At 51.2% G+C, this 27,312-nt stretch overlaps 1 protein-coding gene across 1 annotated transcript in view; it reads right to left on the reverse strand.

Annotated features, from left to right (window-relative positions):
• Positions 1–27,312, reverse strand: part of LOC148511581 (microtubule-actin cross-linking factor 1, isoforms 6/7-like) — a 255,456-nt gene that overhangs the window by 112,409 nt on the left and 115,735 nt on the right. Inside the window, exons 17-20 of the mRNA XM_088442060.1 lie at positions 18,987–19,088; positions 9,733–9,873; positions 6,813–6,968; positions 4,560–4,757 (exon numbers count right to left, since the gene is read on the reverse strand). Of these exons, the coding sequence (XP_088298186.1) occupies positions 4,560–4,757; positions 6,813–6,968; positions 9,733–9,873; positions 18,987–19,088 (597 nt within the window). The remainder of the gene's footprint in view (positions 1–4,559; positions 4,758–6,812; positions 6,969–9,732; positions 9,874–18,986; positions 19,089–27,312) is intronic.

The following is a 27,312-nucleotide window of genomic DNA, read 5'->3' on the forward strand; positions in this document are numbered from 1 at the left end:
ATGATGGTGAGGTACAGGATGACTCAGCCTCAGATGCCTCAGTCCAGGAGGTAGACACTAAGTCTTCCATCAATGTGCGGGCTCTGGTTAAGGCGGTGCGGGCTATTCTTCTGATTGAGGATGAGGCACCCGCTCCCAAGTCAAGGTATCCTAGTTTTAAAAAAGCTAAGGTTACTTCTACAGCGTTCCCCTTGTCTGATCAGTTGACTGATCACATGGCGGTGGCCTGGCAGACGCCCAGTAAGCGTTTCCTGCCACAGAAACGCTTGGCGTCCAATTATCCATTCCCGGAAGCGCATTGTAAGAAATGGGAAACTCCGCCTGCAGTCGATTCCCATGTAACACGCCTCATCAGGAGTGCTACTTTGCCATTGCCGTCTATATCCTCGCTGAAGGATCCTACGGACAGGAAGGTGGAGACTTGTCTAAAGTCTATTTATTCTCTCTCAGGGGCTGTAGCCCGGCCGTCCATGGCCATCTCCTGGGTGGCCAAGGCCATTGAGGGGTGGGCCAACGCCTTGGAGGACACGTTTACGGATGAATCTCCGGACGTCCAGGGGGCGTTGTTAGGACAGATGAGAGATGCCGCCTCCTACATTGGAGAAGCATCTTTGGATGCTAGCCTGTTGACCTCTAGGGTTTCGGCGGCAGCAGTGTCTGCTCGTAGATCCTTGTGGTTGCGGTCTTGGAGAGCAGACGCGGATTCAAAGAAAGGCTTGGAGGCCTTACCTTTTAATGGGGAATTACTATTTGGTCCGGACCTGGACAAAATAGTAGATACCCTGGCAAAATCCAAGTCAGCCTTCCTCCCTTCAGCTACTACACCTGCTAAGGTCCGGAGCTCGGCGTTTCGTTCCTTTCGGGTTCAGGGCAAGGCAAAGGGTCAGTCCTTCCCGAGGCAGTCCGCACCCAAGACCGCCACAAAGCCAAAGAAGCAAGCCTGGAGTGCTAGGCGCCCTTCTTCCAAGCCAGAAGATAAGCCTTCTGCGTGATGGGACGGGCCTCCCTCTGGGGGACCCCAGAGTGGGAGGCCGACTTCTTCAATTCGCCCAGTGCTGGCACAATACCACCACGGATGCCTGGGTGCGAGAAGTGGTCTCCCAGGGGTACGCCCTGTCTTTTCGGCACAGGCCGCCTTGCCAGTTTTTTTGCACAAGTCCTTCTCAGGACAAAACCAAGGCCTTGCAGGTTCAGGAAGCCATAGAGGCCTTGCTGACGGCGGGGGTCATTATACCCGTACCACAGTCTCAACGTGGGATGGGGTATTACTCTACGCTGTTTCTGGTGCAGAAACCCAATGGCTCTCATCGCCCCATCCTCAATTTGAAGTCCCTGAACAGGTTTCTCAGGGTTCCCAAATTCAGGATGGAAACTTTGCGTTCCATCATACTGGCGATGGAACCGGGGGATTATATGGTCTCCCTGGATATCCAGGACGCCTACCTCCATGTGCCTATAGCAACATCGCACCAAAGGTTTCTGCGGTTTGCTATTCTCCACAACCACTACCAATTCAGGGCTCTACCCTTTGGTCTCTCCACGGCACCAAGGGTATTTACCAAGGTGATGGCGGTCATGGCGGCTCACCTTCGGAGCCAGGGGATACGGTTGCTACCGTATCTAGACGACCTCCTCTTGCTGGCAAGCTCCCCGGAGGTACTGATCCAGCATCTCCACCTGACGGTCGCTTGTCTACAGGCGCACGGCTGGTTGATCAACTGGAAGAAATCCTCCCTCATCCCATCACAACGGATGGTTCATTTGGGGGCCCTGCTGGACTCTCGTCAGCAACGGATTTTTCTGACTCCAGAGAAGGTCTCCTCCTTACAGCTGCGGATTCACAGTTGTCTGAGCAGTGGCAGAGTGTCGGTGCACTCAGCGATGAGAGTTTTGGGGTCCATGGTGTCGGCATTCGACGTGGTGGAGTTTGCCCAGTTCCATTCCAGGCCCCTGCAGGGGCTGATTCTTTCAGAATGGAACGGATTGCCACACAGGATCCGCTCTCAGATGCTGGTGTTGTCCTCGGAGGTGCGTCTGTCCCTAGCCTGGTGGCTGCAGACAGCGCATCTCCTGGAGGGGCGCCCCTTTTGGATCCCGGAATGGGTTCTGCTCACGACAGATGCCAGTCTCCGGGGTTGGGGGGCGGTGACAGGCTCCTTGTCACTTCAGGGTCGTTGGTCGGCGGAGGAAGCGATTCTCCCCATCAACATCCTGGAACTGCGGGCAGTATACAGAGCCCTGCAGTCGTCCGGCACCGCTCTTCACGGAAGGGCCGTTCAGGTGCAGTCAGACAACGCCACCACGGTGGCGTACATCAATCACCAGGGAGGGACTCGCAGTCGAGCTGCGATGTCGGAGGTGTCCCGCGTCCTGGCTTGGGCGGAGCGCTATCTTCCAGCTCTCTCGGCAGTTTTCATCCCAGGAGTCCTCAATTGGGAGGCAGACTTCCTCAGCCGTTACGATGTGCATCCCGGGGAATGGTCGCTTCATCCAGAGGTATTCCAACTACTCGTGGACAAGTGGGGGCTGCCAGAGCTGGACCTGATGGCGTCCCGTTACAATCACAAGCTGCCTGTGTACGGGTCAAGGACAAGGGACGCAGGCGCAAGTCTGATAGACGCGCTGTCGGTGAAATGGCTGTTTCAACTGGCTTACTTGTTCCCTCCGATATCTCTGCTGCCTCGGGTCCTGCGCAAGTTCAAACAGGACGGAGGCACACTGATCCTGGTGGCCCCAGCGTGGCCCAGAAGGCCGTGGTACTCCGATCTGCGGAGCCTGTCCATCGACGCTCCGTACCTCCTACCTCAACGGCGGGACCTGTTGTCTCAGGGGCCCTGTCTTCACCCGGATCTGGGTCGACTATCTTTGACGGCGTGGCTCTTGAGACAGCCGTCCTGAGGTCTCGGGGCTTTTCTAGCTCCGTTATTACCACCATGCTGAGGGCGCGCAAGCCTACTTCCGCGAGGATCTATCACAGAGTGTGGCACACTTACTTTCAGTGGTGCGAGGCCAGAAACTATGATCCCCAGGTGTTCCGAGTTTCGCGTATTCTGGCTTTCCTTCAGTCCGGTTTGGACTTAGGATTACGTCTTTCTTCACTGAAGGTACACGTGTCTGGTCTGTCGGTGTGGTTCCAGCGCAGGATCGCTGCTATGCCGGACGTACACACCTTTTTCCAGGGTGTTTTGAGAATCCAGCCTCCCTTTGTGCCACCTGTGGCCCCGTGGGATTTGGCGGTGGTTCTTAGGGCCTTACAGGGTCCTCCTTTTGAGCCCTTGGAGTCAGTGGAGCTCAAGTGGCTAACTTTTAAAACTGTTTTCCTCTTGGCAATTGCTTCTGCCAGGAGGGTTTCAGATTTGGGGGCGCTTTCTTGTCGTCCCCCTTTTCTGATTTTTCATCAGGACAGAGCGGTGCTTCGCACTCGTCCTGATTTCCTGCCTAAGGTGGTTTCCAGGTTCCACATTAATCAGGAAATTGTTGTACCAGCCTTTCAGTCACCTGATCTTTCGGCTGGGGAGACTTCCTTAGACGTTGTAAGGGCACTCCAGGTTTATGTGGACCGGACTAGTTCTGTGAGGAAGTCGGATTCTTTGTTTATCCTCTTTGGTTTTCACAAGAGGGGTTGGCCTGCCAACAAACAGACTCTAGCCCGTTGGCTTCGTTCTGTTATTATTGAGGCTTATATGCAGGAGGGTTTAGCTGTTCCAGCCTCTGTTAAGGCTCATTCCACTCGGTCCGTGGGCCCTTCTTGGGCTGCTAGCCGTGGCGCCTCTGCTGTTCAGCTCTGTAAGGCGGCCACCTGGTCTTCCATTCAGACCTTTTTGAGGTTCTATGCGTTTGACACCTTTGCCTCTCAGGATGCATCCTTTGGGCGCCGGGTTCTCCTATCAGCACAGGAGCGTCCCCGCCCTTAGTTGGACTGCTTTGGGACATCCCCAAGGTCACCCTGTGGACCCCTATGGACCCTGAAGTAGAAAACAAGAGATATGGTAAGAACTTACCTTTGTTATCTCTGTTTCTACGAAGTCCATAGGGTCCACAGGGCACCCGCCCTGACGCACCTGGCTTCATAAGGGCTCTGTGACTGGTCACCGGTTTTCCGTCTCCCATTTCTGTGAGTATGGTTCTTGTGTGTTCCAGTCTTCCTTCTCTCTGTTTCGTCTCCTCCTCCGGCCTGGGCTGCTTACCAACTGATGTGCCTGTGGCTCGGGGGCGGGGTATAGGGGAGGTTGGACCCAAGTGCATCCTGGGAGCAGCTAAAAGCTTTAACTCCGTGGTGCCCGAGGATCCAGGATCCAGCTATACCCCAAGGTCACCCTGTGGACCCTATGGACTTCGTAGAAACAGAGATAACAAAGGTAAGTTCTTACCATATCTCTTGTTATTTGCATAAAGGCCATGTTTACACTCTTTTGTATCCTGCTATGTTTGTATTGCTATTTGCATGTACTCCTGTAATGTTTATATCTACATGCACTTTGTGAGCTGCTGCAGACCCCTCTTGTACCCTATAAATACAGGTTATTAATAATAAAGAAAAATACAGTGTATAATGTTACCCGGCTGAGGTCATTCTCCAGTTCCAGCTGACATCTCTCTGTTTCACTCTGCACAAACTCCCAGAGCTGGTTCATTTCCCTCAGCCTGGACTGAAGAGTGTCCACCCCATCACTGAGGGAGGTCAGCAAGATTCCCCGTCCTGCCTCATCTACTGACTCCACTGTGCGGGAGTGAGACAGCACGTCATTCCTCAGTACCTGTGGGGACACCGTGCTAGGTAACAGGGGGTGCAGACATATCTAGGGGAGCAGTACTCAGGGGGTACCCCTAACATATTCAGAGTTATATAACTAGGGGTAGTACTCAGGGGGTACCCCTAACATATTCTAAGACATAACTTAGGGGCAGTAGTCAGGGGGTACCCCTAACATATTCTAAGACATAACTAGGGGAGCAGTGCTCATGGGGTACCCCTAACATATTCTGAGACATAACAAGGGATCAGTACTCAGGGAAACCCTAACATATTCTGAGACATAACTAGGGGGGCAGTACTCAGGGGGTACCCCTAACATTTTCAGAGTTATAATTAGAGGTAGTATTCTAAGACATAATTTAGGGGCAGTAGTCAGGGGCTACCTCTAACATATTCAGAGACATAACTATGGATGAGTACTCAGGGATACCCCTAACATATTATGAGATATAACTAGGGGGCAGTAGTAGTACCCAGGGGGTACCCCTAACATATTCTTAGATATAACTAGGGGATCAGTACTCAGAGGGTACCCCTAACATATTTAATATATAACTAGAGGGCAGTACTCAGGGGGTACCCCTAACATATTCTAAGATATAACTAGGGGGCAGTACCCAGGGGGTACCCCTAACATATTCTAAGATATAACTAGGGGGCAGTACCCAGGGGTACCCCTAACATATTCTAAGATATAACTAGGGGATCAGTACTCAGAGGGTACCCCTAACATATTCTAAGACATAACTAGGGGTAGTACCCAGGGGGTACCCCTAACATATTCTAAGATATAACTAGGGAGCAGTACTCAGGGGGTACCCCTAACATATTCTGAGACATAACTAGGGGGCAGTACCCAGGGGGTACCCCTAACATATTCTAAGATATAACTCGGGGGCAGTACCCAGGGGGTACCCCTAACATATTCTAAGATATAACTAGGGGGCAGTACCCAGGGGGTACCCCTAACATATTCTAATATATATCTAGGGGGCAGTACCCAGGGGGTACCCCTAACATATTCTAAGATATAACTAGGGGGCAGTACCCAGGGGTACCCCTAACATATTCTAAGATATAACTAGGGGGCAGTACCCAGGGGTACCCCTAACATATTCTAAGATATAACTAGGGGATCAGTACTCAGGGGGTACCCCTAACATATTCTAAGATATAACTAGGGAGCAGTACTAAGGGGGTACCCCTAACATATTCTAAGATATAAGTAGGGGATCAGTACTCAGGGGGTACCCCTAACATATTTTAATATATATCTAGGGGGCAGTACCCAGGGGGTACCCCTAACATATTCTAAGATATAACTAGGGGGCAGTACCCAGGGGGTACCCCTAACATATTCTAAGATATAAGTAGGGGATCAGTACTCAGGGGGTACCCCTAACATATTTTAATATATATCTAGGGGGCAGTACCCAGGGGGTACCCCTAACATATTCTAAGATATAACTAGGGGGCAGTACCCAGGGGGTACCCCTAACATATTCTGAGACATAACTAGGGGGTACCCCTAACATATTCTAATATATATCTAGGGGGCAGTACCCAGGGGGTACCCCTAACATATTCTAAGATATAACTAGGGGGCAGTACCCAGGGGGTACCCCTAACATATTCTGAGACATAATTAGGGGGCAGTACCCAGGGGGTACCCCTAACATATTCTAAGATATAACTAGGGGGCAGTACCCAGGGGGTACCCCTAACATATTCTGAGACATAACTAGGGATACAGTACTCAGGGGGTACCCCTAACATATTCCGAGAACTCAGGACTCAGAACTCAGGGTGTACCGCAACATATTATGAGACATTTCTAGGGGTATAGTACTCAGGGGGTACCACTAACATTCTGAGACATAACTAGGAGGGCAGTACTCAGGTTGTACTCCTAATATGTTCAGAGACATAACTAAGGTGGCATTACTGGGGGGGGGCATTACTCAGGGTGTACCCATAACATTCTGAGATATAACTAGGAGGCAGTACTAGGGGCATACCCCTGATTTTCCTGGTGCTGAGTGCCCTGGGAACCCACCTTGTGTTTGGCCAGCTCGATCTCACAGCTCTGCAGGTCAATTCCCACCAGACGGGTCCCCTGGAGCTGCTCGGTGGTGTGAGACAACCAGTTCACAAGCTCCTCCAGCTGGTTCTGGAACTGACCCAGTCCCAGTAACGTTCCTTCTAGTTGGTGCTGTAAGACAATATCCATTACTTTATGTGATGCCACTTCCATACAGTAACTCACCCTGACACGTAGCTATATGTGACGGCTTCTATATATTAGGTAAACAGTGACCAGGTCGGCATAAGAATGTCAACATGACCACAATCCAGTTTTCAAGTATGTCTAACCCTAACGGTAGCCAAAACGTTAACATTTTCACTATATTGACATCATAACTGTCGACATTCTGCCTGCACACACCTAGTAACTGTGGGTGACTGCACACCTAGTAACTGTGGGTGACTGCACACCTGGTAACTGTGGGCGCCTGCACACCTAGTAACTGTGGGTGACTGCACACCTAGTAACTGTGGGGGACTGCACACCTAGTAACTGTGGGGGACTGCACACCTAGTAACTGTGGGGGACTGCACACCTAGTAACTGTGGGGGACTGCACACCTGGTAACTGTGGGTGACTGCACACCTAGTAACTGTGGGGGACTGCACACCTAGTAACTGTGGGTGACTGCACACCTGGTAACTGTGGGTGACTGCACACCTAGTAACTGTGGGTGACTGCACACCTGGTAACTGTGGGTGACTGCACACCTAGTAACTGTGGGGGACTGCACACCTAGTAACTGTGGGTGACTGCACACCTAGTAACTGTGGGGGACTGCACACCTAGTAACTGTGGGGGACTGCACACCTAGTAACTGTGGGGGACTGCACACCTAGTAACTGTGGGGGACTGCAGACCTGGTAACTGTGGGTGACTACACACCTAGTAACTGTGGGTGACTGCACATGTAGTAAGAGTGGGTGACTGTACACCTAGTAACTGTGGGGGACTGCACACCTAGTAACTGTGGGTGACTGCACACCTAGTAACTGTGGGGGACTGCACACCTAGTAACTGTGGGTGACTGCAGACCTGGTAACTGTGGGGGACTGCACATGTAGTAAGAGTGGGTGACTGTACACCTAGTAACTGTGGGGGACTGCACACCTAGTAACTGTGGGTGACTGCACATGTAGTAAGAGTGGGTGACTGCACACCTGGTAACTGTGGGTGACTGTACACCTAGTAACTGTGGGTGACTGCACACCTGGTAACTGTGGGTGAATGTACACCTAGTAACTGTGGGTGACTGCACACCTGGTAACTGTAGGTGACTGTTTACCTTACCTGACAATAATCATCTTTCACACCTCTGTGCCATAATGACTACAGAAAATCTACAGTACAGTATGAGGTGCTGTGTGCAGTCTAACTGTGGGTGACTGCACACCTAGTAACTGTGGGTGACTGCACACCTAGTAACTATGGGGGACTGCACATGTAGTAAGAGTGGGTGACTGTACACCTAGTAACTGTGGGGGACTGTACACCTAGTAACTGTGGGGGACTGCACACCTAGTAACTGTGGGGGACTGCACATGTAGTAAGAGTGGGTGACTGTACACCTAGTAACTGTGGGGGACTGCACACCTCGTAACTGTGGGGGACTGCACACCTAGTAACTGTGGGGGACTGCACATGTAGTAAGAGTGGGGGACTGTACACCTAGTAACTGTGGGGGACTGCACACCTAGTAACTGTGGGGGACTGCACACCTAGTAACTGTGGGGGACTGCACATGTAGTAAGAGTGGGTGACTGTACACCTAGTAACTGTGGGGGACTGCACACCTAGTAACTGTGGGGGACTGCACACCTAGTAACTGTGGGGGACTGCACACCTAGTAACTGTGGGGGACTGCACACCTAGTAACTGTGGGTGACTGCACACCTAGTAACTGTGGGTGACTGCACACCTAGTAACTGTGGGTGACTGCACACCTAGTAACTGTGGGTGACTGCACACCTAGTAACTATGGGGGACTGCACATGTAGTAAGAGTGGGTGACTGTACACCTAGTAACTGTGGGGGACTGTACACCTAGTAACTGTGGGGGACTGCACACCTAGTAACTGTGGGGGACTGCACATGTAGTAAGAGTGGGTGACTGTACACCTAGTAACTGTGGGGGACTGCACACCTAGTAACTGTGGGGGACTGCACACCTAGTAACTGTGGGGGACTGCACATGTAGTAAGAGTGGGTGACTGTACACCTAGTAACTGTGGGGGACTGCACACCTAGTAACTGTGGGGGACTGCACACCTAGTAACTGTGGGGGACTGCACACCTAGTAACTGTGGGACACTGCACACCTAGTAACTGTGGGTGACTGCACACCTAGTAACTGTGGGTGACTGCACACCTAGTAACTATGGGGGACTGCACATGTAGTAAGAGTGGGTGACTGTACACCTAGTAACTGTGGGGGACTGCACACCTAGTAACTGTGGGTGACTGCACATGTAGTAAGAGTGGGTGACTGCACACCTGGTAACTGTGGGTGACTGTACACCTAGTAACTGTGGGTGACTGCACACCTGGTAACTGTGGGTGAATGTACACCTAGTAACTGTGGGTGACTGCACACCTGGTAACTGTAGGTGACTGTTTACCTTACCTGACAATAATCATCTTTCACACCTCTGTGCCATAATGACTACAGAAAATCTACAGTACAGTATGAGGTGCTGTGTGCAGTCTAACACAAAGACTCTGTGCAGGCAGGGAATCAGGAGCAGGAACAGAGGAGGAGATATAGGATGATCAGCTGAATGACGGCCCCTGCGTTATCCTCTGTGTTATTCGGTTTCTCATGGTAAATTGTATATCAGAGATAAGATACCTGTCAGTTACTTTATGATGAGAGTGATCTGAAAGTTCTCACCTGGCGATTCACGGTCTCCTCCTCCAGCCGGTCCCAGCGCTGTCTGAAGTCACCGAGCTGGGAACCATCTGACTTGTCCAAGATCTGGCGCCGAATGCTCTCTAACTCCACCCGGTGCTGGTACAGTTCTCTCTTAAACTCCTGCACCAAGACAAGACCCATGAGTGATATGTAATAGGGCCCTAGGTTATAACCATAGTATTAGGGACTGCCGCTGAGGAAGATGACGCATCTGCAGAGAGGGGGGACCGTTACTATAAGTACGGAGCAGGTGCATCATTGCGGAAAGGAGCGGGATCACTGAAATGTGATAAAGGGGTGGAGTGGGTGTACTTTAGGGGGGGTTCCCTGCTGTGCGGATGGCAACATGGTTACTTACAGGATATTCAACATGCGGCTCTCCAGCTGCTGTGGAACTATAAAACCCAGCATGCCCTGTCACGGTTTTGCTATTAGAGCATGTTAAAACTGGGACAGGGTATGCTGGCATGTGTAGTTCCAGGTTCCGCTAAGATCTCCATGGGGTCAATTTATTAAAGGTCGATTTTGTTAATAGATGTGGTATTTATTCCCTGAAACAAAACATAGAATGATTTAAAATTTATAAAAATACTAAATTTACCCCCAGGTCTCTCCCTGCACTATAATATAAGGTGTTTTGCCCCCAGGTCTCTCCCTGTACTATAATATAAGGTGTTTTGCCCCCAGGTCTCTCCCTGCACTATAATATAAGGTGTTTTGCCCCCAGGTCTCTCCCTGTACTATAATATAAGGTGTTTTGCCCCCCAGGTCTCTCCCTGTACTATAATATAAGGCAGTGTTGGCTAACCTTGACACTCCAGCTGTTGTGGAACTATATATCCCAGCATGCCCCGCCACAGTTTTAGCATGCCCTAATAGCAAAACTGTAGCAGTGCATGCTGGGTTATGTAGTTCCATAACAGCTGGAGTGTCAAGGTTAGCCAACACTGATATAAGGTGTTTTGCCCCCAGGTAAATCAAAAGTAACTCCTTCTTGTAACACAGAAGGAGTGATTTATTTATTACAGTGTGAATGCGGACTACAGTACGTGGGCCGTACAATAAGAAAGCTCAAGACAAGAATCAGTGAATACATCAGCAACATTAGAAAAGGTTTACGAACACACAGTGTTTCGGATCACTTTCATATACAACATAATAATAATCCCAAGGGACTAAAATTTATGGCGATACAAAGAATACATCCTGACTGGAGAGGTGGAAATTATATACAACAATTGTCAAAGAAAGAAACTCAGTGGATCTTCGAGTTGAAAACCCTGCACCCAGGACGTCTAAATTTTGACTTTGAAGTAAGTTCATTTTTGAAGAATACATAATAACCCTTTTATAAACACATCCAAAAATCCATTCAGCAACAATAGTTCACTTCCCACATAGTTTTTTCCCACAAATATGACACTTATGACCACCACTAATTTCTGGGTCTTTATTTTATTTTATTTGTATTTTTACTATTATTTTTATTCCATTTTTATATTTATATTATATATATATTTCTTATTATACTTGTACATCTCATCATTTCACAATTATTTTATTTATTTAATTAATGTATCTATTCATTGTTATTTATTTATTTCTATTTACTTATATATTACTTATATATTTTATTATTATTATATATTGCACTTGCAAACCAGCATCTTTAAACACCTTTTTTCCTCAGTTTTTTTCTAATTTTATTTAATTTCATTTACTTTATATTAATTTTCTTTATCATATTTTTTTATTGATTATTTTTATTTTTAATCAGTGGTTCCCAGGTACACCATCTCCTATACACAATCAACACCATCTACATATTAATTCACACACTGTACATTGTTATAGCTCATAATTACATTCTAAACACACATCTCATAGTCCCATTCCAGCTTATATATCCTGTCAAGCGCTTCCTACATATTTATTTATAGATTGATTTAAAATGTATAAAAATAGTAAATTTGCCCCCAGGGCTCTCCCTGTACTATAATATAAGGTGTTTTTCCCCCAGGTCTCTCCCTGTACTATAATATAAGGTGTTTTTCCCCCAGGTCTCTCCCTGTACTATAATATAAGGTGTTTTGCCCCCAGGTCTCTCCCTGTACTATAATATAAGGTGTTTTGCCCCCAGGTCTCTCCCTGTACTATAATATAAGGTGTTTTGCCCCCAGGTCTCTCCCTGTACTATAATATAAGGTGTTTTGCCCCCAGGTCTCTCCCTGTACTATAATATAAGGTGTTTTGCCCCCAGGTCTCTCCCTGTACTATAATATAAGGTGTTTTGCCCCCAGGTCTCTCCCTGTACTATAATATAAGGTGTTTTGCCCCCAGGTCTCTCCCTGTACTATAATATAAGGTGTTTTGCCCCCAGGTCTCTCCCTGTACTATAATATAAGGTGTTTTGCCCCCAGGTCTCTCCCTGTACTATAATATAAGGTGTTTTGTCCCCAGGTCTCTGATTGTACTATAATATAAGGTGTTTTGCCCCCAGGTCTCTCCCTGCACTATAATATAAGGTGTTTTGCCCCCAGGTCTCTCCCTGTACTATAATATAAGGTGTTTTGTCCCCAGGTCTCTCCCTGTACTATAATATAAGGTGTTTTGTCCCCAGGTCTCTCCCTGTACTATAATATAAGGTGTTTTGCCCCCAGGTCTCTCCCTGTACTATAATATAAGGTGTTTTGTCCCCAGGTCTCTCCCTGTACTATAATATAAGGTGTTTTGCCCCCAGGTCTCTCCCTGTACTATAATATAAGGTATTTTGCCCCCAGGTCTCTCCCTGTACTATAATATAAGGTGTTTTGCCCCCAGGTCTCTCCCTGTACTATAATATAAGGTGTTTTGCCCCCAGGTCTCTCCCTGTACTAACTATAATATAAGGTGTTTTGCCCCCAGGTCTCTCCCTGTACTATAATATAAGGTGTTTTGTCCCCAGGTCTCTCCCTGTACTATAATATAAGGTGTTTTGCCCCCAGGTCTCTCCCTGCACTATAATATAAAGTGTTTTGCCCCCAGGTCTCTCCCTGTACTATAATATAAGGTGTTTTGTCCCCAGGTCTCTCCCTGTACTATAATATAAGGTGTTTTGTCCCCAGGTCTCTCCCTGTACTATAATATAGGTGTTTTGTCCCCAGGTCTCTCCCTGTACTATAATATAAGGTGTTTTGCCCCCAGGTCTCTCCCTGTACTATAATATAAGGTGTTTTGCCCCCAGGTCTCTCCCTGTACTATAATATAAGGTGTTTTGCCCCCAGGTCTCTCCCTGTACTATAATATAAGGTGTTTTGCCCCCAGGTCTCTCCCTGTACTATAATATAAGGTGTTTTGTCCCCAGGTCTCTCCCTGTACTATAATATAAGGTGTTTTGCCCCCAGGTCTCTCCCTGTACTATAATATAAGGTGTTTTGCCCCCAGGTCTCTCCCTGTACTATAATATAAGGTGTTTTGCCCCCAGGTCTCTCCCTGTACTATAATATAAGGTGTTTTGCCCCCAGGTCTCTCCCTGTACTATAATATAAGGTGTTTTGTCCCCAGGTCTCTCCCTGTACTATAATATAAGGTGTTTTGTCCCCAGGTCTCTCCCTGTACTATAATATAAGGTGTTTTGCCCCCCGTGCCACCCCTCATGCGGAGACATATTTCTAGACACACTGGCCTGATTCAGAGTTGCACACAACGCCGTCCGTGTACGGGTATCGCGATACCTAGCAGACTGTGCAGATTAGAGCAATTATCAGAGTCTCAGCCGCAACTCCACTTGCAACTACTCGGAGGTCAGCGTACGCAGAGATCTGTCTGCTTTCAGTCACACCTCCTGCCCCAAGGAAATGGCTGATGATAATGGCAGCGAGATGAGGCGGTGCAGTCACATAGGAGCAGCATTTATCTCTGCACACGCAAACATGCCCACAATTGTGCAACTTATCACACACACTACACATCACACACGACACACATACCTATCACACACACACCATGGCACACACACCACATCTATCACACACACTACACATCACACACATACCTATCACACACCATACATCACACACAACATGGCACACACACATCTATCGCACACACTACACATCACACACCACACACATACCTATCACACACTACACATCACACACAAAATGGCACACACATCTATCGCACACACTACACATCACACACCACACACATACCTATCACACATACTACACATCACACACATACCTATCACACACCATACATCACACACAACATGGCACACACACATCTATCGCACACACTACACATCACACACCACACACATACCTATCACACACACTACACATCACACACCACACACATACCTATCACACACACACCATGGCACACACACCACATCTATCACACACACTACACATCACACACATCAAATGATACACACATACCTATCACACACAATACATCACACACCACATATATCACACACTACACATCTCACACACATCATAAACACAACACAACACATCACACATAACACCACACATCACATGGCTCACACATAATATAGCACACATGACACAACACATATACTTATCACACAACATGGCACTCACACACCTCACACATATTACACATCACACACATCAAATGGCACACACACATATCTATCAAACACACTACACATCACACACTAACCAAACACCACACATGACACAGCACACATAACATATCGCACATCATATAGCACACATCACACACACCATATAGCACACATTACATATTACACATCATATAGCACACATCACACATTACATATCCCACATCATATAACACACATCACACATTACATATCACACATCACACATGACATGGCACACATTACATAGCACACATCACATGTGTCTCGGCACACATTACATAGCACGCATCACACATGACACACATCATATAGCACACATCACACATGACATGGCACACATTACAAAGAACACATGACACAGCACACATTACATAGCACACATCACACACGACACACATCATATAGCACACATTACATAGCATACATCACACGTGACATGGCACACATTACATAGCACACATCACACATGATACACATCATATAGCACACATCACACATGACACGGCACACATTACATAGTACACATCACACGTACCATGGCACACATTACATAGCACACATCACACGACACACAATACATAGCACACATCACACATGACTCACATCATATAGCACACATCACACATAACACACATCATGTAGCACACATCACACATGACACACATCATATAGCACACATCACACACATCATATAGCACACATTACACATCATATAGCATACATCACACATGACACACATCGTATAGCACACATCACACACATCATATAGCACACATCACACGGCACACATTATATAGCACACATCACACATGACACAACACACAATACATAGCACACATCACACATGACACACATCATATAGCACACATCACACATAACACACATCATGTAGCACACATCACACATGACACACATCATATAGCACACATCACACACATCATATAGCACACATTACACATCATATAGCATACATCACACATGACACACATCGTATAGCACACATCACACACATCATATAGCACACATCACACATGACACAGCACACATGACACAGTACACATCACACATTACATAGGACACATCACACATGACACGTTACATAGGACACATATCACACGACACACATTACATATGACACGGCACACATTACATGGCACATCACACAGGACACGGTACACATCACATAGCACACATCACACAACACGTTACATAGGACACATCACACATGACACATCACACGACACACATCACATATGACACATCACACATTACATAGCACACATCACACATGACACGACACACATTACATAGCACACATCACACATGACACATTACATAGCACACATCACACATGACACGGCACACATTACATAGCACACATCACACATTAGATAGCACACATCACACATGACACGGCACACAGTACATGGCATACAGTACATGGCACACATCACATCATGGCACACACATCACAGTACATGGCACACATCACACGGCAAACATTACATGGAACACATGACACACATCACATCATGGCACACACATCACAGTACACGGCACACATTACATAGCACACATCACACATGACACAGCACACATTACATAGCACACATCACACATTAGATAGCACACATCACACATGACATGGCATACAGTACATGGCACACACCACATCATGGCACACAGTACATGGCACACATCACACGGCAAACATTACATGGCACACATGACACGTCACAGATTACATAGCACACATCACACATGACACAGCACACATTACATGCCACACATCACATCACACATGACATTACATGGCACAAATCACACATGACACACATCATATAGCACACATCACATTACATGGCACACATGACACACATCACACGGCACACATCATATAGCACACATCACACATGACACACATCATATAGCACACATCACACATGACACACATCATATAGCAGACATCACACATTGCATGGCACACATCACACATGACACGGCAAACATTACATGGCACACATGACATCATGTAGCACACATCACACATGACACACATCATATAGCACACATTACACATCATATAGCATACATCACACATGACACACATCGTATAGCACACATCACACACATCATATAGCACACATTACACATCATATAGCATACATCACACATGACACACATCGTATAGCACACATCACACACATCATATAGCACACAGCACACATGACACGGCACACATTACAAGGCATACATCCAGGGCCGGTTCTCCAGTTATGCATGGTACGCAGCTGCGTAATAAGGCACCACATAGTGAAGGGCGCCTCAGCTGCATACCATGCGGGCTGCGGGCAGACTGTGTCACTGTGACACAGACTGCACCGCGTGTGTAGCGCTGACCGGACGGAGTTCGGTCAGCGCTACACAGCACAAACACACAGCCGCCGGCTCCGGCAGCTGTGTGTTTGCTTTAGCAGCTGATGAGAGTCAGACAGACTCTCATCGGATGCTGCTCCCACTGCCAGAGCCGGACATCTTCCAACTCTCGCAGTGGGTAATGGGAGTGACGCGTCACTCCCATAATGCAAAGCGACGGACGGAGGAGCTGATCTCGGCGGCGGGACCAGGAGCAGGAGCGGGTGTCAGGTAAGTGTTGTTTTTTTATTTTGTTATTATGTCTCTACTGCGGGGGGGGGGATGTTGATTACTACTGGGGGCACTACAAGGGGGGGGACTACTGGGGGCACTACAAGGGGGGTATTACTACTGGGGGCACTACAAGGGGGAATACTACTAGGGGCACTACTGGGGGCACTACAAGGGGGGGAATACTACTGGGGGCACTACAAGGGGGGGTATTACTACTGGGGGCACTACAAGGGGGGAATACTACTGGGGGCACTACAGGGGGGGACTACTGGGAGCACTACAAGGGGGAATACTACTGGGGGCACTACAAGGGGCTACTACTGGAGGCACTACAAGGGGGAAATACTACTGGGGGCACTACAAGGGGGGAATACTACTGGGGGCACTACAAGAGGGGGGACTATTACTAGGGGCACTATATAATGGGCACTGCATAGGGGGGGGTACCACTACTGGGGGCACTGCATGGGGGGGGGAGTACTACTGGGGCACTATATAAGGGGCTTACTACTGGGGACACAAGGGGCACTGCACTGGGGGGACCACTACCGGGGGCACTGCATAGGGGGGGCGCCCAAAAAATACTCGCTTACCAAAAAATTTGGGCTAGGGCCGGCCCTGCATACATTGCACATGACACGGCACACATGACACGGCACACGTTACATGGCACAGACTGCACCGCGTGTGTAGCGCTGACCGGACGGAGTTCGGTCAGCGCTACGCAGCACAAACACACAGCCGCCGGCTCCGGCAGCTGTGTGTTTGCTTTAGCAGCTGATGAGAGTCAGACAGACTCTCATCGGCTGCTGCTCCCACTGCCAGAGCCGGACATCTTCCAACTCCCGCAGTGGGTAATGGGAGTGACGCGTCACTCCCATAATGCAAAGCGACGGACGGAGGAGCTGATCTCGGCGGCGGGACCAGGAGCAGGAGCGGGTGTCAGGTAAGTGTTGTTTTTTTATTTTTTTATTATGTCTCTACTGCGGGGGGGGGGAGGTTGATTACTACTGGGGGCACTACAAGGGGGGGGGACTACTGGGGGCACTACAAGGGGGGTATTACTACTTGGGGCACTACAAGGGGGGGAATACTACTAGGGGCACTACAAGGGGGGGAATACTACTGGGGTCACTACAAGAGGGGGGGACTACTGGGGGCACTACAAGGGGGGGAATACTACTAGGGGCACTACTGGGGGCACTACAAGGGGGGAACACTACTGGGGGCACTACAAGAGGGGGGGGACTACTGGGGGCACTACAAGGGGGGGTATTACTACTGGGGGCACTACAATGGGGAATACTACTGGGGGCACTACAAGGGGGGGACTACTGGGAGCACTACAAGGGGGGAATACTACTGGGGGCACTACAAGGGGGCTACTACTGGAGGCACTACAGGGGGAATACTACTGGGGGCACTACAAGGGGGGAATACTACTGGGGGCACTACAAGGGGGGAATACTACTGTGGGCACTACAAGGGGGGGAAATACTACTGGGGGCACTACAAGGGGGGAATACTACTGGGGGCACTACAAGAGGGGGGACTATTGCTAGGGGCACTATATAATGGGCACTGCATAGGGGGGGGAGTACCACTACTGGGGGCACTGCATGGGGGGGGGGAGTACTACTGGGGCACTATATAAGGGGCTTACTACTGGGGACACAAGGGGCACTGCACTGGGGGGACCACTACCGGGGGCACTGCATAGGGGGGCGCCCAAAAAATACTCGCTTACCAAAAAATTTGGGCTAGGGCCAGGCCCTGCATACATTGCACATGACACGGCACACATGACACGGCACACGTTACATGGCATATCCCTTTATTATCCTCCATTAGCCCAGAGGATACAGCCCTGGCTGAGCGGGTACACGGGGCAGGTTTTCTGTCTCTCTCACATCCTGCCTATGACTATGTAAGGTGCATATGAGCTGCGGGCTCTCCCGGTACCCACCTTCAGGTCACACAGCTGCCGCTTCACCATGTCCAGGTCTCCGCTCACCAGGAACTCTTCATTCAGTCTCAGCTCCGCTAGAAGCAGCCAGTCCTGCAGCCTCTGTGAAGAGAATAATCCCGATATGAAGGGACAGTCAGGCCAACAACATGGAGACAACCCCACTCTTCTGCCGCTGTCCCTCCATCCTAAGCAGCTACTGTACCTGGCTGGGACCCCTCTCCTGAGCCCTTAGGGGAACCGGGCTGAACTATACGCAGTGCTGGGCACACAAACAGCTGGTGCTAGGGGATTGTAAGTGATTGTAGGATTCACATTGCTATGAGCGGGAATATAGATGTGACATAATCTATGACAGTGGTCTCCAACCCATAGCTTCCAAGCTATTGGCTGCAGTACTGCTGAGTCAGCTAGGATGGTAGCTTGCCTAGCTGCAGTACTGCTGAGTCAGCTAGGAGGATAGCTTGCAAGCTATTGGCTGCAGTACTGCCGTGTCAGCTAGGAGGGTAGCTTGCCTATCTGCAGTACTGCTGAGTCAGCTAGGAGGGTAGCTCGCCTATCTGCAGTACTGCCGTGTCAGCTAGGAGGGTAGCTCGCCTAGCTGCAGTACTGCAGAGTCAGCTAGGAGGGTAGCTCGCCTAGCTGCAGTACTGCCGAGTCAGCTAGGAGGGTAGCTTTTCTAGCTGCAGTACTGCAGAGTCAGCTAGGAGGGTAGCTCGCCTAGCTGCAGTACTGCAGAGTCAGCTAGGAGGGTAGCTCGCCTAGCTGCAGTACTGCCGAGTCAGCTAGGAGGGTAGCTCGTCTAGCTGCAGTACTGCGGAGTCAGCTAGGAGGGTAGCTCGCCTAGCTGCAGTACTGCTGAGTCAGCTAGGAGGGTAGCTTGCAAGCTATTGGCTGCAGTACTGCCGTGTCAGCTAGGAGGGTAGCTTACCTATATGCAGTACTGCCGAGTCAGCTAGGAGGGTAGGTCGCCTAGCTGCAGTACTGCCGAGTCAGCTAGGAGGGTAGCTCGCCTAGCTGCAGTACTGCCGTGTCAGCTAGGAGGGTAGCTCGCCTATCTGCAGTACTGCCGAGTCAGCTAGGAGGGTAGCTCGCCTAGCTGCAGTACTGCAGAGTCAGCTAGGAGGGTAGCTCGCCTAGGTGCAGTACTGCTGAGTCAGCTAGGACGGTAGCTCGCCTAGCTGCAGTACTGCTGTCAGCTAGGAGGGTAGCTTGCAAGCTTTTGGCTCGAGTACTGCCGTGTCAGCTAGGAGGGTAGCTTGCCTATCTGCAGTACTGCCGAGTCAGCTAGGAGGGTAGCTCGCCTAGCTGCAGTACTGCAGAGTCAGCTAGGAGGGTAGCTCGCCTGGCTGCAGTACTGCTGAGTCAGCTAGGAGGGTAGCTTGCAAGCTATTGGCTACAGTACTGCTGTGTCAGCTAGGAGGGTAGCTCGCCTATCTGCAGTACTGCCAAGTCAGCTAGGAGGATAGCTCGCCTAGCTGCAGTACTGCTGAGTCACCTAGGAGGGTAGCTCGCCTAGCTGCAGTACTGCAGAGTCAGCTAGGAGGGTAGCTCGCCTAGCTGCAGTACTGCCGAGTCAGCTAGGAGGGTAGCTCGTCTAGCTGCAGTACTGCCGTGTCAGCTAGGAGGGTAGCTCGTCTATCTGCAGTACTGCTGAGTCAGCTAGGATGGTAGCTCGCCTAGCAGCAGTACGGCTGAGTCAGCTAGGAGGGTAGCTCGCCTAGCTGCAGTACTGCTGAGTCAGCTAGGAGGGTAGCTCGCCTAGCTGCAGTACTGCTGAGTCAGCTAGGATGGTAGCTCGCCTAGCAGCAGTACGGCTGAGTCAGCTAGGAGGGTAGCTCGCCTAGCTGCAGTACTGCTGAGTCAGCTAGGAGGGTAGCTCGCCTAGCTGCAGTACTGCTGAGTCAGCTAGGAGGGTAGCTTGTCTAGCTGCAGTACCACCGTGTCAGCTAGGAGGGTAGCTCGCCTAGCTGCAGTACCACCGTGTCAGCTAGGAGGGTAGCTTGCCTATCTGCAGTACTGCCGAGTCAGCTAGGAGGGTAGCTCGCCTAGCTGCAGTACTGCCTTGTCAGCTAGGAGGGTAGCTCGCCTAGCTGCAGTACTGCCGAGTCAGCTAGGAGGGTAGCTCGCCTAGCTGCAGTACTGCCTTGTCAGCTAGGAGGGTAGCTCGCCTAGCTGCAGTACTGCCGAGTCAGCTAGGAGGGTAGCTCGCCTAGCTGCAGTACTGCTGAGTCAGCTAGGAGGGTAGCTTGCAAGCTATTGGCTGCAGTACTGCCGTGTCAGCTAGGAGGGTAGCTTGCAAGCTATTGGCTGCAATACTGCCGTGTCAGCTAGGAGGGTAGCTTGTCTAGCTGCAGTACCACCGTGTCAGCTAGGAGGGTAGCTCGCCTAGCTGCAGTACCACCGTGTCAGCTAGGAGGGTAGCTTGCCTATCTGCAGTACTGCCTTGTCAGCTAGGAGGGTAGCTCGCCTAGCTGCAGTACTGCAGAGTCAGCTAGGAGGGTAGCTCGCCTAGCTGCAGTACTGCTGAGTCAGCTAGGATGGTAGCTCGCCTAGCTGCAGTACTGCTGAGTCAGCTAGGAGGGTAGCTTGCAAGCTATTGGCTGCAGTACTGCCATGTCAGCTAGGAGGGTAGCTTGCCTATCTGCAGTACTGCCGAGTCAGCTAGGATGGTAGCTCGCCTAGCTGCAGTACTGCCGAGTCAGCTAGGATGGTAGCTAGCCTAGCTGCAGTACTGCCAAGTCAGCTAGGAGGGTAGCTCGCCTAGCTGCAGTACTGCAGAGTCAGCTAGGAGGGTAGCTCGCCTAGCTGCAGTACTGCTGAGTCACCTAGGAGGGTAGCTCGCCTAGCTGCAGTACTGCTGAGTCAGCTAGGATGGTAGCTCGCCTAGCTGCAGTACTGCCGTGTCAGCTAGGAGGGTAGCTCGCCTAGCTGCAGTACTGCAGAGTCAGCTAGAGGGTAGCTCGCCTAGCTGCAGTACTGCTGAGTCACCTAGGAGGGTAGCTCGCCTAGCTGCAGTACTGCTGAGTCACCTAGGAGGGTAGCTCGCCTAGCTGCAGTACTGCTGAGTCAGCTAGGATGGTAGCTCGCCTAGCTGCAGTACTGCTGAGTCAGCTAGGAGGGTAGCTTGCAAGCTATTGGCTGCAGTACTGCCGTGTCAGCTAGGAGGGTAGCTTGCCTATCTGCAGTAATCCCGAGTCAGCAAGGATGGTAGCTCGCCTAGCTGCAGTACTGCCGAGTCAGCTAGGAGGGTAGCTCGCCTAGCTGCAGTACTGCTGACTCACCTAGGAGGGTAGCTCGCCTAGCTGCAGTACTGCTGAGTCAGCTAGGAGGGTAGCTCGCCTAGCTGCAGTACTGCCGTGTCAGCTAGGAGGGTAGCTCGCCTATCTGCAGTACTGCCGAGTCAGCCAGGAGGGTAGCTCGCCTAGCTGCAGTACTGCAGAGTCAGCTAGGAGGGTAGCTCGCCAAGGTGCAGTACTGCTGAGTCAGCTAGGACGGTAGCTCGCCTAGCTGCAGTACTGCTGTCAGCTAGGAGGGTAGCTTGCAAGCTATTGGCTGCAGTACTGCCATGTCAGCTAGGAGGGTAGCTTGCCTATCTGCAGTACTGCAGAGTCAGCTAGGAGGGTAGCTCGCCTGGCTGCAGTACTGCTGAGTCAGCTAGGATGGTAGCTCGCCTAGCTGCAGTACTGCAGAGTCAGCTAGGAGGGTAGCTCGCCAAGGTGCAGTACTGCTGAGTCAGCTAGGACGGTAGCTCGCCTAGCTGCAGTACTGCTGAGTCAGCTAGGAGGGTAGCTTGCAAGCTATTGGCTGCAGTACTGCCGTGTCAGCTAGGAGGGTAGCTCGCCTATCTGCAGTACTGCCGAGTCAGCTAGGAGGGTAGCTCGCCTAGCTGCAGTACTGCAGAGTCAGCTAGGAGGGTAGCTCGCCTAGCTGCAGTACTGCTGAGTCACCTAGGATGGTAGCTCGCCTAGCTGCAGTACTGCTGAGTCAGCAACGATGGTAGCTCGCCTAGCTGCAGTACTGCTGAGACAGCTAGGAGGGTAGCTTGCAAGCTATTGGCTGCAGTACTGCCGTGTCAGCTAGGAGGGTAGCTCGCCTATCTGCAGTACTGCCGAGTCAGCTAGGAGGGTAGCTCGCCTAGCTGCAGTACTGCAGAGTCAGCTAGGAGGGTAGCTCGCCTAGCTGCAGTACTGCTGAGTCACCTAGGAGGGTAGCTCGCCTAGCTGCAGTACTGCTGAGTCAGCTAGGAGGGTAGCTTGCAAGCTATTGGCTGCAGTACTGCCGTGTCAGCTAGGAGGGTAGCTCGTCTATCTGCAGTACTGCTGAGTCAGCTAGGATGGTAGCTCGCCTGGCTGCAGTACTGCTGAGTCAGCTAGGAAGGTAGCTCGCCTAGCAGCAGTACTGCTGAGTCAGCTAGGAGGGTAGCTCGCCTAGCTGCAGTACTGCTGAGTCACCTAGGAGGGTAGCTCGCCTAGCTGCAGCACTGCTGAGTCAGCTAGGAGGGTAGCTCGCCTAGCTGCAGTACTGCTGAGTCAGCTGGGAGGGTAGCTTGCAAGCAATTGGCTGCAGTACTGGCGTGTCAGCTAGGAGGGTAGCTTGTCTAGCTGCAGTACCACCGTGTCAGCTAGGAGGGTAGCTCGCCTAGCTGCAGTACCACCGTGTCAGCTAGGAGGGTAGCTCGCCTAGCTGCAGTACTGCAGAGTCAGCTAGGAGGGTAGCTCACCTAGCTGCAGTACTGCTGAGTCAGCTAGGAGGGTAGCTTGCAAGATATGGGCAGCAGTACTGCCATGTCAGCTAGGAGGGTAGCTTGCAAGCTATTGGCTGCAGTACTGCCGAGTCAGCTAGGAGGGTAGCTTGTCTAGCTGCAGTACCACCGTGTCAGCTAGGTGGGTAGCTCGCCTAGCTGCAGTACCACCGTGTCAGCTAGGAAGGTAGCTCGCCTAGCTGCAGTACTGCTGAGTCAGCTAGGAGGGTAGCTCGCCTAGCTGCAGTACTGCCTTGTCAGCTAGGAGGGTAGCTCGCCTATCTCCAGTACTGCCGTGTCAGCTAGGAGGGTAGCTCGCCTAGCTGCAGTACTGCAGAGTCAGCTAGGAGGGTAGCTAGCCTAGCTGCAGTACTGCTGAGTCAGCTAGGATGGTAGCTCGCCTAGCTGCAGTACTGCTGAGTCAGCTAGGAGGGTAGATTGCAAGCTATTGGCTGCAGTACTGCCGTGTCAGCTAGGAGGGTAGCTTGCCTATCTGCAGTACTGCCGAGTCAGCTAGGATGGTAGCTCGCCTAGCAGCAGTACTGCCGAGTCAGCTAGGAGGGTAGCTCGCCTAGCTGCAGTACTGCTGTGTAAGCTAGGAGGGTAGCACGCCTATCTGCAGTACTGCCGAGTCAGCTAGGAGGGTAGCTCGCCTAGCTGCAGTACTGCAGAGTCAGCTAGGAGGGTAGCTCGCCTAGCTGCAGTACTGCTGAGTCACCTAGGAGGGTAGCTCGCCTAGCAACAGTACTGCTGAGTCAGCTAGGATGGTAGCTCGCCTAGCTCCAGTACTGCTGAGTCAGCTAGGAGGGTAGCTTGCAAGCTATTGGCTGCAGTACTGCCGTGTCAGCTAGGAGGGTAGCTTGCCTATCTGCAGTACTGCCGAGTCAGCTAGGAGGGTAGCTCGCCTAGCTGCAGTACTGCAGAGTCAGCTAGGAGGGTAGCTCGCCTAGCTGCAGTACTGCTGAGTCACCTAGGAGGGTAGCTCGCCTAGCTGCAGTACTGCTGAGTCAGCTAGGATGGTAGCTCGCCTAGCTGCAGTACTGCTGAGTCAGCTAGGAGGTTAGCTTGCAAGCTATTGGCTGCAGTACTGCCGTGTCAGCTAGGAGGGTAGCTCGCCTATCTGCAGTACTGCCGAGTCAGCTAGGAGGGTAGCTCGCCTAGCTGCAGTACTGCAGATTCAGCTAGGAGGGTAGCTCGCCTAGCTGCAGTACTGCTGAGTCAGCTAGGATGGTAGCTCGTCTAGCTGCAGTACTGCCGAGTCAGCTAGGAGGGTAGCTTGCAAGCTATTGGTTGCAGTACTGCCGTGTCAGCTAGGAGGATAGCTCGCCTATCTGCAGTACTGCCGAGTCAGCTAGGAGGGTAGCTCGCCTAGCTGCAGTACTGCTGAGTCACCTAGGAGGGTAGCTCGCCTAGCTGCAGTACTGCTGAGTCAGCTAGGATGGTAGCTCGCCTAGCTGCAGTACTGCTGAGTCAGCTAGGAGGGTAGCTTGCAAGCTATTGGCTGCAGTACTGCCGTGTCAGCTAGGAGGGTAGCTCGCCTATCTGCAGTACTGCTGAGTCAGCTAGGATGGTAGCTAGCCTAGCTGCAGTACTGCTGAGTCAGCTAGGATGGTAGATCGCCTAGCTGCAGAACTGCTGAGTCAGCTAGGAGGGTAGCTCGCCTAGCTGCAGTACTGCCGAGTCAGCTAGGAGGGTAGCTTGCAAGCTATTGGCTGCAGTACTGCCGTGTCAGCTAGGAGGATAGCTCGCCTATCTGCAGTACTGCCGAGTCAGCTAGGAGGGTAGCTCGCCTAGCTGCAGTACTGCAGAGTCAGCTAGGAGGGTAGCTCGCCTAGCTGCAGTACTGCTGAGTCACCTAGGAGGGTAGCTCGCCTAGCTGCAGTACTGCTGAGTCAGCTAGGATGGTAGCTCGCCTAGCTGCAGTACTGCTGAGTCAGCTAGGAGGGTAGCTTGCAAGCTATTGGCTGCAGTACTGCCGTGTCAGCTAGGAGGGTAGCTCGCCTATCTGCAGTACTGCTGAGTCAGCTAGGATGGTAGCTAGCCTAGCTGCAGTACTGCTGAGTCAGCTAGGATGGTAGCTCGCCTAGCTGCAGAACTGCTGAGTCAGCTAGGAGGGTAGCTCGCCTAGCTGCAGTACTGCTGAGTCACCTAGGAGGGTAGCTCGCCTAGCTGCAGTACTGCTGAGTCAGCTAGGATGGTAGCTCGCCTAGCTGCAGTACTGCTGAGTCAGCTAGGAGGGTAGCTTGCAAGCTATTGGCTGCAGTACTGCCGTGTCAGCTAGGAGGGTAGTTTGTCTAGCTGCAGTACCACCGTGTCAGCTAGGAGGGGAGCTTGCCTAGCTGCAGTACTGCCGAGTCAGCTAGGAGGGTAGCTCGCCTAGCTGCAGTACTGCTGAGTCACCTAGGAGGGTAGCTCGCCTAGCTGCAGTACTGCTGAGTCAGCTAGGAGGGTAGCTCGCCCAGCTGCAGTACTGCTGAGTCAGCTGGGAGGGTAGCTTGCAAGCTATTGGCTGCAGTACTGCCGTGTCAGCTAGGAGGGTAGCTTGTCTAGCTGCAGTACCACCGTGTCAGCTAGGAGGGTAGCTCGCCTAGCTGCAGTACCACCGTGTCAGCTAGGAGGGTAGCTCGCCTAGCTGCAGTACTGCCGAGTCAGCTAGGAGGGTAGCTCGCCTAGCTGCAGTACTGCTGAGTCAGCTAGGAGGGTAGCTCGCAAGCTATTGGCTGCAGTACTGCCGTGTCAGCTAGGAGGGTAGCTTGCAAGCTATTGGCTGCAGTACTGCCGTGTCAGCTAGGAGGGTAGCTTGTCTAGCTGCAGTACCACCGTGTCAGCAAGGAGGGTAGCTCGCCTAGCTGCAGTACCACCGTGTCAGCTAGGAGGGTAGCTTGCCTATCTGCAGTACTGCCGAGTCAGCTAGGAGGGTAGCTCGCCTAGCTGCAGTGCTGCCTTGTCAGCTAGGAGGGTAGCTCGCCTATCTGCAGTACTGCCGTGTCAGCTAGGAGGGTAGCTCGCCTAGCTGCAGTACTGCAGAGTCAGCAAGGAGGGTAGCTCGCCTAGCTGCAGTACTGCTGAGTCAGCTAGGATGGTAGCTCGCCTAGCTGCAGTACTGCTGTCAGCTAGGAGGGTAGCTTGCAAGCTATTGGCTGCAGTACTGCTGTGTCAGCTAGGAGGGTAGCTTGCCTATCTGCAGTACTGCCGAGTCAGCTAGGATGTTAGCTCGCCTAGCTGCAGTACTGCCGAGTCAGCTAGGAGGGTAGCTCGCCTGGCTGCAGTACTGCTGAGTCAGCTAGGATGGTAGCTCGCCTAGCTACAGTACTGCTGAGTCAGCTAGGAGGGTAGCTTGCAAGCTATTGGCTGCAGTACTGCCGTGTCAGCTAGGAGGGTAGCTCGCCTATCTGCAGTACTGCCGAGTCAGCTAGGAGGGTAGCTCGCCTAGCTGCAGTACTGCAGAGTCAGCTAGGAGGGTAGCTCGCCTAGCTGCAGTACTGCTGAGTCACCTAGGAGGGTAGATCGCCTAGCTGCAGTACTGCTGAGTCAGCTAGGATGGTAGCTCGCCTAGCTGCAGTACTGCTGAGTCAGCTAGGA

The sequence above is a fragment of the Taudactylus pleione genome, unplaced genomic scaffold (assembly GCF_031769625.1).
Source record: "Taudactylus pleione unplaced genomic scaffold, aTauple2 ptg000304l, whole genome shotgun sequence".
Classification (NCBI taxonomy): Eukaryota; Metazoa; Chordata; class Amphibia; order Anura; family Myobatrachidae; genus Taudactylus; species Taudactylus pleione.